At 41.3% G+C, this 18,255-nt stretch overlaps 1 protein-coding gene across 1 annotated transcript in view; it reads right to left on the minus strand.

Moving 5' to 3' along the window:
* The window catches only part of IQGAP1 (IQ motif containing GTPase activating protein 1), a 120,338-nt gene that overhangs the window by 44,131 nt on the left and 57,952 nt on the right, over positions 1-18,255 (minus strand). The window contains exons 6-11 of the mRNA XM_069983838.1: positions 15,120-15,187; positions 13,573-13,686; positions 11,703-11,881; positions 11,242-11,332; positions 10,755-10,918; positions 3,554-3,638 (exon numbers count right to left, since the gene is read on the minus strand). Of these exons, the coding sequence (XP_069839939.1) occupies positions 3,554-3,638; positions 10,755-10,918; positions 11,242-11,332; positions 11,703-11,881; positions 13,573-13,686; positions 15,120-15,187 (701 nt within the window). The remainder of the gene's footprint in view (positions 1-3,553; positions 3,639-10,754; positions 10,919-11,241; positions 11,333-11,702; positions 11,882-13,572; positions 13,687-15,119; positions 15,188-18,255) is intronic.

Raw genomic sequence — 18,255 nt, forward strand, 5'->3', positions numbered from 1 at the left:
ACCAAAACCAGAGAAGGATTTGTCTACACCGGGTGGATATAGACCAATATCTCTAATAAATATAGACGTTAAAATAATATCTAAAATCATGGCGGATAGGCTGGCCGTGTTGATGCCCCGATTGATCTCGCCGAACCAGGTAGGGTTCATCCAGGGACGGTCAGCGGTGACCAACATTAGGAAAGTGATCAGTGTCCTTGATGAGGTTCACCAATACTCTGACAGACACCCCTCCCCAGTTATACTGTCAATCGACGCCGAAAAAGCATTTGACAGTGTGCGGTGGGAGTGGGTATGGGAGGTCATGCGCAGGATGAGGTTTGAGGGGCCCTTTATGAATTACTTGCTTTCCTTCTATGCTTCCCCCCAGGCGCGGGTGGGAACCCCGGGTTTTCTATCCTCCCACTTTTCTCCAACTAAGGGCACAAGGCAGGGGTGCCCCCTGTCACCCCTCCTGTTCAATTTAGCTATTGAACCCCTTTCCAGAGTTCTGGCCCATCCAAACATAGCAGAGGGGATTGTGGTAGGGGGCATTCCTGTTAAGACTGCTTTATTTGCAGACGATCTTTTGATCTTTCTGGCTAACCCGATTAGAGACCTGCCGGTGATTTTCGATCATTTGCTAGATTTTGGCATCCGATCGGGATTCAGAGTTAATATCACTAAAAGCACGTTGTTGGGTCTTTTGTATCCAATGCAAACAATCCCTATACTCCTAAAGCATGATGACATACGCAAGTTGACCTCTGCATTTACGCAATTTATTTGGGGTGGTAAACGTCCACGTATAGCTATCAAGAAGCTGCAATTATTTCGTGATCAGGGAGGGGTGAATTTCCCCGACATAAGGAGGTACAACTTGGCATGCCTATTGCGTCATGGAGTTGACTGGATGAGGGGGGGAGGTCCTTACTCTAATGTGGGTTTGGAGGAGGCGATGGCTGCGCCGTGGCCTCTTCGGGCTATACTATATACAAAATTCTCAGCTCTGCCCCCTCATATAAAGAAAAGTATACTGCTTAGAGACACTTTGATAGCATGGAAAGCTAGCCTGAAGGAACTAGATATGCCGTTTAATATAGGAAAATATATGCCATTGTGGAATCACCCGGAATTGCATCCCGAAGCCGCCTCTTCCATAAATGGAAAGATAAAGGTATAACGCTAGTCCACCATATATTACATGATACTGAACAGAGGTACCTAACTTATGAGGAATTATCAGCCAAATTTGCATTGGGAACAGGTCACTTCATAGTGTATAACCAGCTCCTGGACTTTCTTAAGCCGAGGCTACGGATCATGACGCCTTTATACCAATCATCCTTTTTGGAAGATGTTATACGGGCAGATGCCCCAATTCATTCTCTGTCCTACCTGTCCGGGACAATAAGGAGACAGATATCGATGCGCTCGGCGTCACGGGTGTTCAAGCACTGGGAAACTTACTTTAATCAGTTGGATTTATCCAAACCTATTTTGGACGCTTGGATGGCAGTTCGCAAAGCCATAGTAAGTGAAGTCTGGCGTGAAACGTACCTCAAAATAATCCATAACGCTACCTATGGTTTCACTCTGCCGAGAACCCCTGATCACCCTGAGCGCATTGAGGCCTACCCAAATTGTAAAGCCAGAGGGACAGATCTAGAACATGGCCTGGTCTCATGTCCCCTGACAAGACTCTTTTGGATCAGGCTCAGGGAGCTCCTCTCTACTAAACTACAGATCTCTTTATCTTTAGACCCCATGACGCTCTTGCTACATATACCTCATTCTGATAAATCCCTCACTTCTCTGACTCATGTTTTCTTATTGGTAGCCAAAAGATGTCTCCTGGCTCATTGGCTGATACCGCGCATGCCAACCACTGACGAGGTGGTAACTCAAGTTACCCGCTATATGCAACTTGATCAGTTAGAGGTTTTGAGGGACAAAGAAAAATCCACGCAAGGGTTTTTAAAAAAATTGAAACTGTTTATTTGCAATTTTCTGCCCCAGGAGGACATCACTAGTCTAATGATCCCTTTTAAGGACACATTGTGGTATCTCAAACAAGATGTGGCTGGGAACCTAGGGAAATTAAAAGTACCAGATATACCTAGACGTAAATAGTTACTCTACTATATACAGAAAGCAACCTAGTCAAGTTGCTGGAGGGGGGGGGGGGGGGGCTGTGAGCATTGGGGAGGGAGGGGAGGGAGAGGGGGGTGTTACTGTGTTTACTGTTCACTATACAAGACTGTTGAAGATCTCATTGTAACCTTTTATTTACTCAAGTTGGGAGTTTTTTCTCTCACACATATTTTGTACTTTCTTTAAATTTTGAAAATAAAAAAAGTATATTTAAAAAAACAAAAACAAATGCAATCATCCTGACTGTGTTGGAATTCCTTTTCCTCATATGAAAACAATGAGGTTATGCAAGAGTAGGCCATGATTACCAATATAGAGGCTATTATATCTCCAACAGCTTCCCAGATTTCTGACCTGCAAATCCTGCCAAATTAAACAGCAGTACATCCCCCCACTACAAAACTATTACATAGTATATGACTACATGTCAAAATACATATAACATCCAGGCCTACCAGAAAGACTAATGTCAACCCTGTGGAATTTATACATATGACCAATAAAATTGCTAAACCAGTCCTTTCTTTGGAGCCTAGTACACGGGCCAAGGCTGCATCGCAAGCAAGCACTGATCAGCAAGATTGGTGCTCATTTGTAGAGCCTTTATGGTGCGTTTACACAGGCAGATTTATCTGACAGATTTTGAAAGCCAAAGCTAGGAATGGATTTGAAAAAAGGAGAGATCCCAGTCTTTCCTTTATGACCCATTCCCAGATTAAAGTCTGTTCCTGGCTTTGGCTTCAAAAATCCGTCAGATAAATCTGCCTGTGTAAACGCACCATTGCAAGGATCAATCAATTGTGCAGATTGCCAGATCATGGTGTGGTCTATTAGCTTTATAATAGACACTAACTGTTTTAATGCCTGCACAAAACATGCTTCCAGACGTCAAACAAGATTTTGTCATTCATCGGCTGATCGCTGGCCCTCACTGCTGATAATCTGCCTGTATAAAAGGACCTTAAGCAATAACTAATGACTGTCATTAGACGAATACACACATCCCAGGAAGATTTGTCTCTTCTGCTAATAAAAGAATATATACACATTGCTGTGTTATGTTTTAGCTTTCCTCAGATTCTGCATATATCCATTACTGTTACATGGCTCTGAGGGTCAATGGCTGCAGTGTTTGTACAGATGTTATTACATCCACTATAATAGCCATGAACAGGCTGCATTGTATTCACCGGCAGCAGCAGCAGTAATAGGGTAATGGCCGGCCTCTTCTAGATAAGAGGTAGAGAAGATGGAACAGGAATGCATTGTTTCTATTAGTGCCGCTATGGAGTACCTGGAGCTTTGCCATAAGTGCATTCTGTAGAAAGGGGTCGGAATTATCCATTAGGCTGACTCATTCATGCCTTCACCTAGCCCCCACCCATCACACAGTAGTATACTTTGTTATCCTGATACTTACTTCTCTGTAACCGCTGGGCTAACCCATTGGCAGCATCCACTCCAGCTTGCAACTCCTCCTTCTGCAGGGCTCCAGTCAAGCCGTTCTGTAAGGAACGCATAACACACATAAAAGTTCAGGACTTAAACCATTTAGTACATTTAATGGATATGACAGTCGCAAGATGAAGTAGCAAATAAAAAAAGGATATATATTTGTTTATATTCAATAACTTTTACTTATAGACTGTGTTCAAGCTTAGTTTTTTGGGGAAGTCCATTTTATGTCCATTATTACTACTGAATTGCATTGATTTCATTGTTCAATGGGAAAATATTGGACAGTTTACATGTGATGTCATTTTATTATAACAAATTACATGAAAATGTTTTATGCATTTTCTGTGCTTTTTGTGCATGCAAATGCACAAAAATGAATGTAAAGAATTGAAATATATAGTTAAAAGGGTACTCTGGGGAAAAAGATGTTTTGAAAACCTGGTTTCAGATAGTTATACAGATTTGTAAATTACTTCTAAACCAAAAAGAAAAACCCAAGCCTTCCAGTACTTATGAGCAGCTGTATGTCCTGCAGGAAGTGGAATATTCTTTTTAGTGGGACACTGGCTCTCTATTGCAACCTCTGTCTTTGACAGGAACTTTGCTGCTGCTCTGGACAGTTCCTAACACAGACAGAGGTGGTAGCAGAGAGCACTGTGTCACACTGGAAAAAAATACCATTTCCTGCAAGAAAAGACAGCAACTGATAAATACCCCTTTAAAGTACCCAAACAGAAAGTCAAATATGCTCCAAATAAATCTCCTTCAAACAAAGAAAATGCATTCAGAAAATTGCTTTTGAGCGTCAAAGTACACTGTAGAAACATTGCCATACACTCATTCAGTGCTTAAAGAGGTTGTCCGGGAAAAATTAACCCTGTTTTTTTTGTTATGAATACAGCTGTTGGTACGGCACGTGGCCTGCGGCTCTGTTTATTCCTATGAAGCCAGAAAGAGTCAAGTAAGATGGAAAATGCTTTCCAGCCGCTCCATAGGAATTAATAGAGCTGCGGGTCACATGCCGTACCCACGGTGTATTCATAATAAAGAAGCCTGAGGCCTGATACAGAGGTTGGACCCCTTCCTCTGCGATCTCTTACTTGTCCCCTATCCTGTGGATATGGGGACAAGTTAATGTTGCCTAGACAACTTCTTTAAAGTAGAAAAACATTTAGTCTGGGGCATGCTATGGTTTTAGCAAAAAATTCAAGAAATAAAAAAATAAATAAATAAATAAAAAATAAAACCTCACTTATCTAGTAAATGCTGAAAACATTGCCTTCTTTAATAACCTCAGCAACCTCAGGCACATGGGTTTGGAAGAACTCCATTAGAGCAGTGGCCTTGGAGCTGTTGCGAAACTACAACTCCCATCAGCTGAAAGCTCATGCTTATAATATTACAATATACAAGTGCTAAATAGCTAAATAAATGAATGTGTATATATAATACAAGTGGTACCTTGGTTTAAGAGTAACTTAGTTAAAAATTGTGACTTTGTTTAAGAGCATTGCTTTGGTTTAAGAGCTCCCTGTACTGGGTGGGAACGCAAGTGAAGGAGGGGCATGGCCTGCACAGCGTGGTCTAAAGCACTGTTCTCTGACCCAGGAAGTCTCCCTCACCTTCCAAAATATAGCAGATCCACTTCAGGCTGGGGCTTGCATCAGAGGACAGGACTGTGGAGGTAATCTCTCCATAGCTGTAACCCCTCTATCCCTGGACAGAGAGTTCTGCATGTATATGACCACATCTGCCCTGATTATTCCTTAATATTCACTGCAGTCTCTGTCCGCCCTTGTCTTTCCCATCCTCTCCATTACTGTACAGTAACTTATAATATCACATATTCTGCTGTTTCTGAATGTTTGTTTAATTTGCTTTACATGTTATTCAGAATAATAAATAATTATTTTTGGGGTGTGGAACCAATTGTCTGCATTTCTATGATTTCTTATTGGAAAATGTGCTTGGATTTAAGAGTGAATTTGGATTACAAGCACGGCCCCGTAACGAATTATGCTTGTAATCCAAGGCACCACTGTATATGTATATATATAATATTTATATATATATATATATATATATATATATATATTTATAATATATGTCATGCTGAAAATAACCAGTGACATCACATGAGAAATGAATGCAGTGTCAGAATATTGCCAGTGGTAATAACAATTTGGGGATTTACAGCTTCTCAACAAGGGGTCAACAGAGCACACAAAAAAAGTTTCATTGACTCACTTGAGATCCACACACCCAGATTCCTTCCCTGCACACAGAGCGTCTTTTGTACTGAGTGTCTATTTATAAATCCCGGCACATACAGGAGCTATACATGTGCTTGTGGGCATGGAGGCACCTCCACACCCATCCAGCATAGACGCTCAGGGAGAAGCGGGCACGCTTGGATTATAAGAGATGTATTCAGGGCATGAACGCTGAATAGCTGCAAATCAAGGCTTTCCAAGTAAACCGCAATTCATTTTCTGCTGACAATACGTGACGTGCTAAGGACTGTGTCATCAAAGCCTTCCAGATGAAAAGGTAGCTGCAAAAACACCAGGCGGATATGGTGATGTGCACATAAATGCACCTGACAGAAAAGGACTTTGGGTCACGAATGTCTTGATAGACTGAGATGACAAAACACTGACATACAATAGACAGTAACCTCAATGAATGACAGCCGGCAGTCTGATGCCTCACTCTCCTTACTCGACCATAAAAGCCTTTGGGTCTATAATTGTATTCAGTCCTGAGGTCATGCAATGGACATATATTCTACTTATTATGTTCATTTTTTATTACTTCTAGCAATTCACTTTTCCTTTGTAAGAAAGCCACACTGCATTGCTGATACACTGCAAATTAGTTCTACACGTTGTGCATTTATATACACACTTCCTGAGATTTGTAACTAGTCTATGCTGGAGATAAACAAAAATACAATGTCCCAGTTCATCCCTTAGCAAAAAACACTGATACGTCTTCTCCTGTTACTCATACATATACGTCTTCCTTGTGCATGAGTATATGAAGTCTTGCACAGTTAAAACCTAGTATGAGACTCGAATCGCACTCATCTTAGTCCACTATTATGTGACCGACATGAGGGATTGCAATCTACACTGCAGTATTACTTCACATCACTGACTTTGGTTACAGCCTGTTTGCTCAACATAACGATGAAAATGTGTTTATCATCCAACAGATTCCCAGACCTACATACAGACTTTTCTGTGACTCAAGCCATTTACCTTATTAATACGTCCTAACACAAGACTCACATTATTCCAATAGATTGCAAGCATTATGTGACTGTAAAGTCTCCACATGGCTCCAAAATATAAATCAAGCAAGAGTATTAACCAGCACTGTTAAAATGTAATATGTGCACACAGCCTAGGGCTGAAAAAGCCATCAATTGTAAAACAGATTAATGTTATATCATTATTATTATATTATTATATCATATATCCTTCTATCTTTCAAATCTGCTATCAATCCCATGATGCTGGAGCAAGGCATTACATGGGCAGCTAGAGCCAGTGATATCTCTGCCTGCAGGGAATACAGTGTAATAATCCTCATCTCTATAGATCTCAAAATAAGCTAAGAGACTATTAAGTATACAGTCAGAGAAGCTGAACTGTCATCAGAGCCAGATCAGATCCATCCAGCTTCATCAAACAGAAAGTTCTGGCAGAGATAGCGACACCATTGAGAGTACAGAAACACCTGTAGTTCAAGTGAGAGTCACCATGAGATCACATGACCCAACTGAAGGAAAGGATTCCAGGAATTTTCACATAACAAGTATTAACTAAATAAGAGAATACTAGTGCTTTTTTAGGCTATGTTCACAAATAGGTTTGTGTCGGTCTATTGGTCAGTCTTTTTTTAACCAAATACTATGTGTGAACATAGCCTTAACGTGTATGAACAGCTAAAGTTCCACTTAGCATGAGTGTGTGCACAAGCACATACTAGGGATGTCACGATACCAGAATTTTAAGTTCGATACCGATACCAGCTTTATTATTTCGATACTAATTCGATACTAAATAAAGTTTTGAAAAAAAAAAAAAAAAAAAAAAAAACAACATGTAAAAATACAAACATACTGTAATTTCCCCCCGCCCAGACTGCGAATATGATGCCCCTATGTACAACATTTTTATTTATCTGACTTTTTGATCACTTTGGATACATTTTATAGTTCTGACAATTATGCATGCAATGGTTGCAAAATACATGTATGTTCCTTTTTTTTTTTTACTTATTTTGAAATAAAAAGAGAGAAAAGGGAGATTTTTGGAACCTTTATTATTATTATTATTTTTTTTTTTAAAACACTTTATTTCCCCTCTACCTCGCAGCATACCTCCCTATGCACTACAATTCCCAGCATACCTTCTTATGCACTACAAGTACCAGCAAACCTTCTTGTGGGGAGTTGTGCACAAAGAGGTATGCTGGGAGTTGTAGTACATAAGAAGGTAAGCTGGGAGTTGTAGTGCACAAGGAGGTATGCTGGGTGTTGTAGTGCATAGGGAGGTATGCTGGGAGTTGTAGTGCACAAGGAGGTATGCTGGCATGTTGTGTCAGGAGGCTGCTGCACAACTGCAACTCCCAGCATACCTCTTTGTGCACTACAACTCCCAACCTACCTCCTTGTGCACTACAACTCCCCACAAGAAGGTATGCTGGGGGTTACAGTTGTGCATTAGCAACCTCCTGACACAACAACTCCCAGCATACCTTCGTATGCACTAAAACCCCCACATACCTCCTTGTGTACTGCAACTCCCCACAAGAAGGTATACTGGGAGTTGTAGTGGACACTGAGGTATGCTGGAACTTGTAGTGCACAAGGAGGCTGCTAATGCACAACTGCAACACCCAGCATACCTTCTTGTGGGGAGTTGTAGTGCACAAGGAGATATGGTGGGAGTTTCAGTTGTGCAGCAGCAACCTCCTGGCACAAAAACTCCCAGCAGCATACCACCTTGTGCACTACAACTCCCAGCATACTTCCTTGTGCACAAAGAGGTATGCTGTGGGTTGTACTAGTGCACAACGAGGTATGCTGCTGGGAGTTGTAGTGCAGCAGCAACCTCCTGACACAACTCCCAGCGTACCTCCTTGTGCACAACTCCCTACAAAAAGATATGCTGGGAGTTGTTCCACTGTGCCGGCGGGCCCTGGGAGGACGGCGACAGGATTGTGGAGGGACCCCACTGCAGCGGCAGGTCCTGGTAGGAGAGCTAAAGGGTGCAGGGAACTCCGCTGTATTAGTGGGTCCTGGAGTGTGCGGGGGACCCCCGCTGCACCGGCGGCTCCTGGAAGGTAGAGAACTGAAGGGTGCGGGGGACGCCGCTGCACCAGCCGGTCCCGGGGTGGGGAGACTGATAATGGTTAAATGACTGCCGCCCGCGGGATCGCGGGCCGCAGTCATTAGCAGTGGGGGCCACTCCATATGCAGCAGACCTCTGCTGCATATGGAGCGGCTTGGGAGGGATTAAATGCCGCTGTCAGTTGTGACAGCGGCATGTACAAATAGCCGACACTAGTGATTGCTATGTGCCGGCTATTTGAATTCCGCGCCGTCGGGAGCTGAGAGCGCGCGGGCGGAGGAGGGGACACCAGGGGGCAGTACCCAGAGAACATAGCCGGCGCTCAGTTAGTCGCCGGCCGTGTTCTCTGAACTACACTTCATGTTAAGTTGCGCTATTATGCAACTTAACATAAAGTTTCGATACCAGGAAATCCTGGTACCGAACCGTTTTTCTGCCCGAAATATCGATAGTAGTATCGATATTTCGGTGCATCGTGCATCACTAGCACATACTCTAGGATATTAGTGAAATATCCATCTTTCAGTACATAAGTATATTGTAGTGAGTTAGAGGTGTACTGTTTTAAAGACATAAATAGTGACTTGTTTTTATAGATCTGTACAAGCTAACATGGTGGTGGCCCCATGAAGATGACTGTCAATAGAGAGGAGCAAATAGTGAAATACTCGAAAATGCGATTCGAATAGCCTGATATTCGTATATTCGATCGAATATTTAATCCCATTATAGTCTAATGGAGAAAAATACTCAGGACTTTGAAATCAATATTCAACCACTTGGAGGTCACCAAGTCAACAATGACACCTCAGGAAATGATGCCAACACCTCTGGGATACCAGGGGAAGCATGCCTGAGTGCAACTTACTTTTGGGGGTCCCTTACTACTCAAGGGCCCTATTACACAAGACGATTATCATTTGCTAACTATTGTTCGCTAATCGTTCACTGTAATTCCACATTTGTTCACTACTCGTTCAGTGTAATTGCACATTGTTAATTGTTTTGCTGGGATCAGAAGGAGTAAACGATCGTAGTAACGTTCGCAATAGTGATCGGAACGACTATAGTTCTGTGTAATATGGTGAACAATATCAGGTTAACGATAAACAATCTTATTTGCTATTGTTTATAGTTTGTCGGTAAACGTTTAAAATCGCTTTGTCTCATAGGACCCTGAACATACTGTCTCAAAACACCTTCTAAATCTCTGCTTTCTATACTTTTAGTCCTAACAAGGGCTTTTGGGGGTCCCTTCCTACCTAACTTCACCTAAAAGCTTTATCTCCATGGTATACAGTCTGTCCCTCTCTCGCTCCAATCAGCAAGTGATACGAATCTGGAATCTACTATTCTTATACTCAGGAGGTGACATAGTTTAGCCTGCCAGTCATGGCTAGGCACCTGCCTATTCCTGGTGCCTGTCCCTCCCTCTGCATGTTTATTGGCTGGAAAAGAGTGCCAGAGGGGTGGGAGAGCGAATCAAGTTTTTACTGCGTTTTCGTTCAAATATTCGAACGAAAACGAATAGCATAGTATTTGATCGAATAGCTATTCGATCGAATAATATTCGCTCATCACTAACTGTCAACATCAACCTAAATATATTTTGAGGCCTTAAAAAAGGTAAATGAATGTTCAATAAGGTATAATGTAAAAAGTAGGTTATATAGAAACATAGAAGAAATAAAGACAAGTCATCTAGCTAGATCCCCTATATCCATTACACACCCACTGGTTTACAGTTGTAATACAAATGATGCTTACACTATATACAATATACACCAGGAAACTACTTACCTCCAGTTTCTGCTGCTTATCTCTCTGCAGCTGGCTAAAGTACCATTCAGAATTGTCTCTCTGCAATGCTCTTAGTGCAAGGGCTTGGCTGGTGAGAGCCTCAAACAACACAGGTGGGCTGCCGTGCTCCAGAGCGTGGTCAACCCTTTCTAGGGATGATTGTACTAAATAAAAAGCAAAAAAAGTAGCAGAGGATTACCACGGAATATAGGCAGATTTTAAAGCTAGGATTCTGTTGGCGGCTTTGACAAGAAGATTAGGTTTTATCCATCCTATAGTATTATTTTCACCCAACAACTGGCAGCCGCTCATGTTCCTGCCCATCATGCACTTATTACACAAACTTAAAATATAATAAGTATTGAACTGAGACTTATTATACACAAAACGTTTTCCATGGTTGGTAAAAGTAGCCAGCAATACACCAGCCAGATATGTACACTATGCGTTCCCTGACTGGACAGCCACAAGTAAATGAGATACCTACAATTCACTTTATTGATATTGCCTTGTATTTCAGCTTGGGTTAGCAGTTCCTCATACACATCACGTTCACTTCCATCATTCTCAGAAGTTACCTGACATACAGAATGCAGGGGATTAGATTTAATACACAGCATCTTTGAAACACTAGATGTATACTGAATATTGCAGTGTACGTGTGACAAACATGTGACACATGAATTCAGGGTCCCATGGCATAGCCAGCTTTAGGAATAATTGTTTCCTTATAAGCATGAAGTGTTAAAACCATCCAATATTAAAAATCAAGGTGTAAAACTGGGATATATACAGCAGGCTGGTGTACATACAGAAAGCAGTCTATAAAAGCAGAAACATCTTGCCAGCCAATGATGTCTAATATGAAGTCTGGAAAGGTTCTGCATATTTCTGCGAGGACTGTGATAGTAGATGTTTATAGATTGGCTGGTATAAATAATGACTCACCCGTTTCTTGGCATTCTCGGTTTTATGGTTCTTGGCTTGATAGAGGGTGTTCTGATAAACAGTAGACAGGGGCTCATTAAGATTCACTAACATGGCATTTGGGTTCTTCAGTGCGGTGAAGGTTTCAGCAGGATTTCCCCGGTCTATTGCTTCATTGATAGCAATTACAGCTGCATGTACTACAAAATACCAGAGACGTTATATAAAACTTCCACATCTGGACTGCAAAATTGATTTGCTCCAGCCAAGCAATACTAATCTTAGTCATTCAGGCAAGTTAATGAGCCTTACTGAGTAAATAGACAAATGTCTAGCTGTTTAATCCCAACACATCAAATGGACAGGTCCAAGATATCTAGTCTCCAATACGAAGGCATACTAAGTATACATACACAATACATAGCTGTTATCTGAATGGTCCATAGGCTGACTGCTAGTCCTTCTAGCCCCCATATACATAAGCATGGCAGGATGTGCAGAGCCCTTTTATCTCCAATGAGAACAAAAGTATCTGGAATGTTACAATGCAACTCTATTTCCCTCAAAAGCTACAATTGGGAAAAAAGTGAGAACATCCCCATATACATTAGATCATGGAGGATATACAGCTTCAGGGGGCATAAAAAAAAACAACAACTTTGCACTAAAACAATGACTTGCCCCAAAGTTTCAGACTATGTTAACACAACGTATTTTTTTAAATTAATCACGACCATTGCTGCAATTTTCAACAATAGCCATGATTAATTCAAAAAATACTTTCAATTAAAAATTAATGGGGTCCCAGACGGAGTGTATACACTCTGGCCGAGAATCCAACCAGCCGCATGAAAAACTGACATGTCAGTTTTTTGCGTCCGCTATTCTTCGAATAGCGGTAGCACAGACCTGTCAGTTCACACAATGGAGTGTGTTATCGTGAATTGGGATGCGGGCGCACCCGAATGCACCCGCATCCCAATTCAGCACAAATAAAGTTCATCTGGCCATTACTGCAGTACTGGACGGGATGCACTTCACTGACACCAGCCGTTCTGTGACACGGCCAGGTCACAGAAAGGCCGGTGTCTTACATAGTGTGAACCTGGCCTCAATGTGTTTTTTATTTTTTAGCCACCCTTTCCCCTCGATTTATTTATTTATAAGGTTTCACTCTATGTCCTATCTGGGCTCTTGCTGACTCTCCTGCAAATAATCATATATACTTACACATTGTTCTAGAAAGTTCCAATGGTTATCAAGCCAAGTAATCACTGCCCAATTGCTAGATACATGTAATTGGAAAAATTGGCAACCTGCCCAATGTGCCCGAAGAGTCATTTGCACAGTATAACAACACTGATAATTACCTTCAGGAAATAGCTTCTAACTAGATGAAAGCAGAAGGTCTGAGAAATATTTAACAAAAGTAAAAGCCCTCAGAACCTTTCAAGCAAAACAGGGCAATATTAAGCCTCACTTAAGCATTAGGCTGCCTTCATAGCAGGGGCTATTAGGCCCCCTTCTCAGTAGGGCCCCCTTCCCGACAGGAAGACGGACCCTGCCTAGGTGACACTGTTGACGGATGAAATGAAGCGAGACTAAGGGGGGGAGGGGGCACTGACAGTATCACTTTAATGTTTGATGACGTCTGAGGTCTAGCATCTTCTTTATACAGCATGGTACAAAGTGGGGAAACATTGAGGCTTGGAATCCCAACTTTTGGTCCTCTGGGTGAGCAAATTCAAAAGTACATTCAAAATGAATAGGAAATATAAAGGAAGGATGTTTCCAGCCTAGAAGACACTCACATTGGACAAGTACTATCACATTTCAGCATGCTTAAAAGAAATTCACTGCCCTAACAAATCCCTACATAACCTGTACTCACATGCAGCTTCATCTACCGACAGCTCACTGGCCAAGATTCCTCCAATTTTGCTGAATGCAGGCATCTGAATGCCATACTTCTTAAGCTCGTCCTTCATGATGTCAATCTCTTCCGCTGTGAACACAGGAAAAAAGTTAAAAATAAAATGAAACACTTAATTGGAAGGTATATTAATAATGTAATAAATTTGCTTGCTTTGATGCTCTTGTTTTTTTTATAACATTTAACTCTATAGGCTGCGAAAAGATAACTGAGCGATTGAGCTCAACAAGTGTACAGTGTGCAACCACCTCCCTATTCACCTTAATACAGGAATTCTGTTCTCATTATCAATAAGGGTCCCAGCAATATGACCCAAACTACGCAGAAACTCATTACCTATCCTACGTATACGGGAACAGTGTTTCTTGGAAAAAACTCTTCATGATACTAAACGAAAAAAATCACTGCAATTCATCAACTTTACCAATTTACAAAGAACTTTTGACATTTTTAGGAAAAATATAAAAAATATATGAAGATTTATTTGATTTCTTTTTGCTCAACAAAGCATGTAAACATGGGCAGTCACACAGAGTGCAGATATTATCGGTCACACTAAGGCTATGCACTCACAACCACTCTTTAGATGAAAAAACGGTTAAAAATAAAGGCCGCCATTTTATAATGATGGCAGCCATAAATAATGATCTTGGTCATTATTAATGGCAGTCATTATAAAAAAAAAAATGTTTTTCGTCTAAAAGAGACGTTGTTTCCACGTTTATTTAAAAAGAATGTAAAAAGGACACATCTAGGGAAAAAAGTGTCCTGAAGACAAGTGTCCCATACACAAGAGGACTGTGAGATATTGAGAGCAGTACTAATTTGTATTCATAGACACTACTCTTAAAGGGGGTGTCCAGTAAAAAGCTGTAGAACAAAGTAAAACCAGACTGAACAAACCTTTTTCACTCCCCTACAGTTTCCACATCCCCGAAAACCGGTGTCCACTATCTGGTGTTGGGGTCAGCATGAGACATTGCCGCTAGCACATTGCTTATTATTTTCCAACAACTAACCCAAGATTGTGCCCTCTTGTTCTTGTTTTTAGTTTCACTTCCCTCCTGAAGGTTTTTCATACCTTTAATATATTTAAAGGTTTTGATCATGTCCCCTCTTCCGTTCTATCCTCCACACTATACAGAATTAGTTCTTGAAGTCTCTTCTCATAAGTTTTGTCCTCAGACCTTTTTTATTGCCAATGGCTCACTAGTTTACTGAAACATGGAAAACTTGCAGCAAGAAAACATCTATATTATTTATGATCATATGTGGTATGATACTGTGTAGGATGTCTGTGCAGCACACAATCTTATACGGTTGTAGAGGATTATGGGCTGTCTCACTCGATAACATACAGCACAGTAAAACTTTGGCAGTACATGTAACACAAGCAAAACTGTTTATACACAACACCATCTCGCAAGGACAGGTGACTTACACGTGAGCAGCAGATAAAATATGGCTAAGTTCTATATAAACATGAGGAAAGAATCATTACTCACCTGTAAACTCTACTTTTCCATACAAATCCTGGATCTGTGGGGCAAGGCCTAGCTTAAACAGGTACAGACTGAAAATGAGAGGAAAGACAATTGGTGTTTGTATGAAATGTCTTGTTTAAGAACACAGAAAAAGCAACCTTCATCGATGGCTCCCTCAGTTGTATCTACAAAGTAGAAACCATGCACATATGCCATCCCTTATATCCAGTTCTAGTAAAATCATATAAAGTAGTCAATCGAGTAAGAAAACACAAAATAGAAGGAAAGAGAAGATCAGCTTAACGCCTGCACATAGCCCAACATAACTTGTTACTGAGCGGTTTCTGCAAAACAAAATGACAAGGACTTAGAGAATCTCCAGATAAATAAAGCTTCACATGAAAAAGTGGGAACAGAGGACGGTAGCTGACAAACAATGGCGACGCTTCTGAGGCGCCAGCTAATGAGCTGTCAGGTCTGGAAATAATGAGCACAGAAAAAGTGGTGCAAGGCGGGGTCATGGCCAAGCTAACTGAAGTAAGGGGCCAGAAAAATAAGTCTTCTATTTCTACAATGAAATATTGTATAACTATGAAATCTACCCATTGAAGATGTAGGATGATGCAGCTTAAGGAAAACTCCATGGAGGGCAGAGAGTAGGTGGGAACATAATGAAAAGTTTTGTTCATCCGTAACAGAGCCCTCCACAGCACAGTGCCATCACTTTTGGTTATGTGCTGATCTCCTAGATCTCCTGATTCTTTGACATCACGACCCGGCTCAAAAATGCCTGCTCAGCCAATCAGTGTCTGAGGTGGGACAACATTGCAGTCACTGACTGGATGAGCGGGTAGTTCTTTCTGGTTGTAATGAAACATGGACCAGGGGAGATACAGGAGGCCGAAGTGTGATAGTAAGCTAGTGGAGCTGCAGGCGCACCAGAAGGGATGGCTTCATTATTATGCTCCCGCCTTCCATCAGGATCGTTGGTGGTTCTTAATGAGAATTCTCCTAGATTTCTCCTATATGAGCTTTCTATAGGCAAATATATGTTCTACCTCTACCAACTCATTTTTCCAACCTGACTATTATACACTATCATCCTAGAACATGGGAAGGAGAATTTATCAAGACTTAAAGGGGTTATCCAGCGCTACAAAAACATGGCCACTTTCCCCCTATTGTTGTCTCCAGATTGGGTGAGGTTTTGAAACTCAGTTCCATTGAAGTAAATTGAGCTTAATTGCAAACCACACCTGAACTGGAGACAACAGTAGGGGGGGAAATGGCCATGTTTTTTTAGCGCTGGATAACCCCTTTAAATAAAGCCTTGCCCCCATGCACCCTTGCCTGATTTACTAAGAGGCGCACACCCCTTGGTAAATCTAGCAGTGCAGAAATCTACACATGCGGAGCAGGTGTAGATTTCTGGCATGATCTCTGCCTGTTTGCAGGTGTGAACCATAATAAATCCATGATAAATCCCACCTTGCTATTTCCTCCTGCACGCCCATCAGGCAAGTGGGGTTTACGCAAGAGAAAAAGGTACAGGCCATACGCCAGGGCACTCAATGAGAGACTCCCATTGAGTTTATAAGAAATACATGTTGGTGATTATAATTGGGATCGTCAGACCTAGTAATGGTAGATGCCAGCCTTTTCTAGACTGAAAAAGTAAGGTGGAGTACCATGCGTCATAACTGAATTCATGGTCATGGTCTCCTGTTTATTTACTGATTTGGGAAAAGAAATCATAAAAGTGGTTTTCCCACCACAGAAAATTATTCCCCCACCAGTCAATAGTGTCAATATGGTAAGAAGAACAGTAGTCCTTGGGGTTTTCCTGAAAAAAAAGCTGCAGATTTTACACGGTTTCACACATTTAAGTGACGGCCTTATTATCGGACAACCATCATTTATTGGTAAATAACGGCAGGCATTATACAAAACAAACAAAAAGCGATTGTTTGCAATCGTTTATCGTTAATCAGAGAAAACGAAAAATAGTCTTGTTTAATAGGACCCCAAAGCTAAGAATTAGCATTGGGACAAGTATGAACAGAACTTTGGCAATTCCAAGGCAGAAATTCAAATGTTCAGCCTCAGATTCCTACCACAGATTCTTTAAGGAGACCTAGTCCGATCTGCCTATGGTAACAGCAACTTTTGAACATGTCCTTATAATGACAGACTCAGTTTGTTGCAAAAGACTGTCTTTCTCCACAAAGATATATGGCCTGGGATGATATCCCTCTCAGAGATCGCTGAATGAACAGCTAGTACTTCATCTTCATAGTAAAAGGAAAAAAAAAAAAAGAAAGGCTCTCTCTAGTGTGCAAACACTTTTAATCTTATCTTGCTTGTGAACACTGGAGTCATCTCCAACTAATTCTATATTATAAGAAGCTTTACAGCAAATATCACAATAAATGGCAAGATTTACAAACGCCAGATTGTACCGTACATTTCAAAAAGACCCAGCTAAAAGGGTCAATGAAACAATCGTGAACACATTACTTTAGATGATCATTTTCTCAAGGCTAGGTTTGTCATTATCCGTTCCCTAGATGTACAGGTGAGCTATTCATTTCTATCTATCACAACTAGAAGAATTTTGGCGTTTAACAAGCCCACGCCTGCCTTCATCTATCTATCCCACTATTTGTTAATGGCTCCCAGCATCATCAAGCCTCCTACTGCTTGACACTAGCAAGAAATACAGGCTACATAAGGAGACTACATTGCTCTTAGGACTAATGACTAATGTCAGACCCTATTAGCCAATGTTCACATACGGTAAAGGGATTTTTATTTAGACCAAGCTACTTATTTCTACCTAGGGAAGACCCTTATGTCAATTTACAGGCCTGAGATATAATCTGAGCTACAAAGAGCTGCCACTCCTATTGATCTCTCTGCAAAGACAAACAAGTCTGAACAGGATCTGCAGCAAAGAACCCGCTGAGGTTTCACCAGACACTGAGATTCTATTCTGGATTTATCAGAGAATGTCCTTCAACCATCAGGCAGCACTGATCATGGCAGGATCCTTCACCAGTAACACCAATGCAGCAGCACTGATGTACTGGGATAGGCAATAGCACTTCCACTCACTAGAGAACACATTGCGCGAAAAATAATGGAGATGCTTTTTTTT

This window comes from Dendropsophus ebraccatus, chromosome 1 (assembly GCF_027789765.1).
Source record: "Dendropsophus ebraccatus isolate aDenEbr1 chromosome 1, aDenEbr1.pat, whole genome shotgun sequence".
In the NCBI taxonomy this organism is placed as follows: domain Eukaryota; kingdom Metazoa; phylum Chordata; class Amphibia; order Anura; family Hylidae; genus Dendropsophus; species Dendropsophus ebraccatus.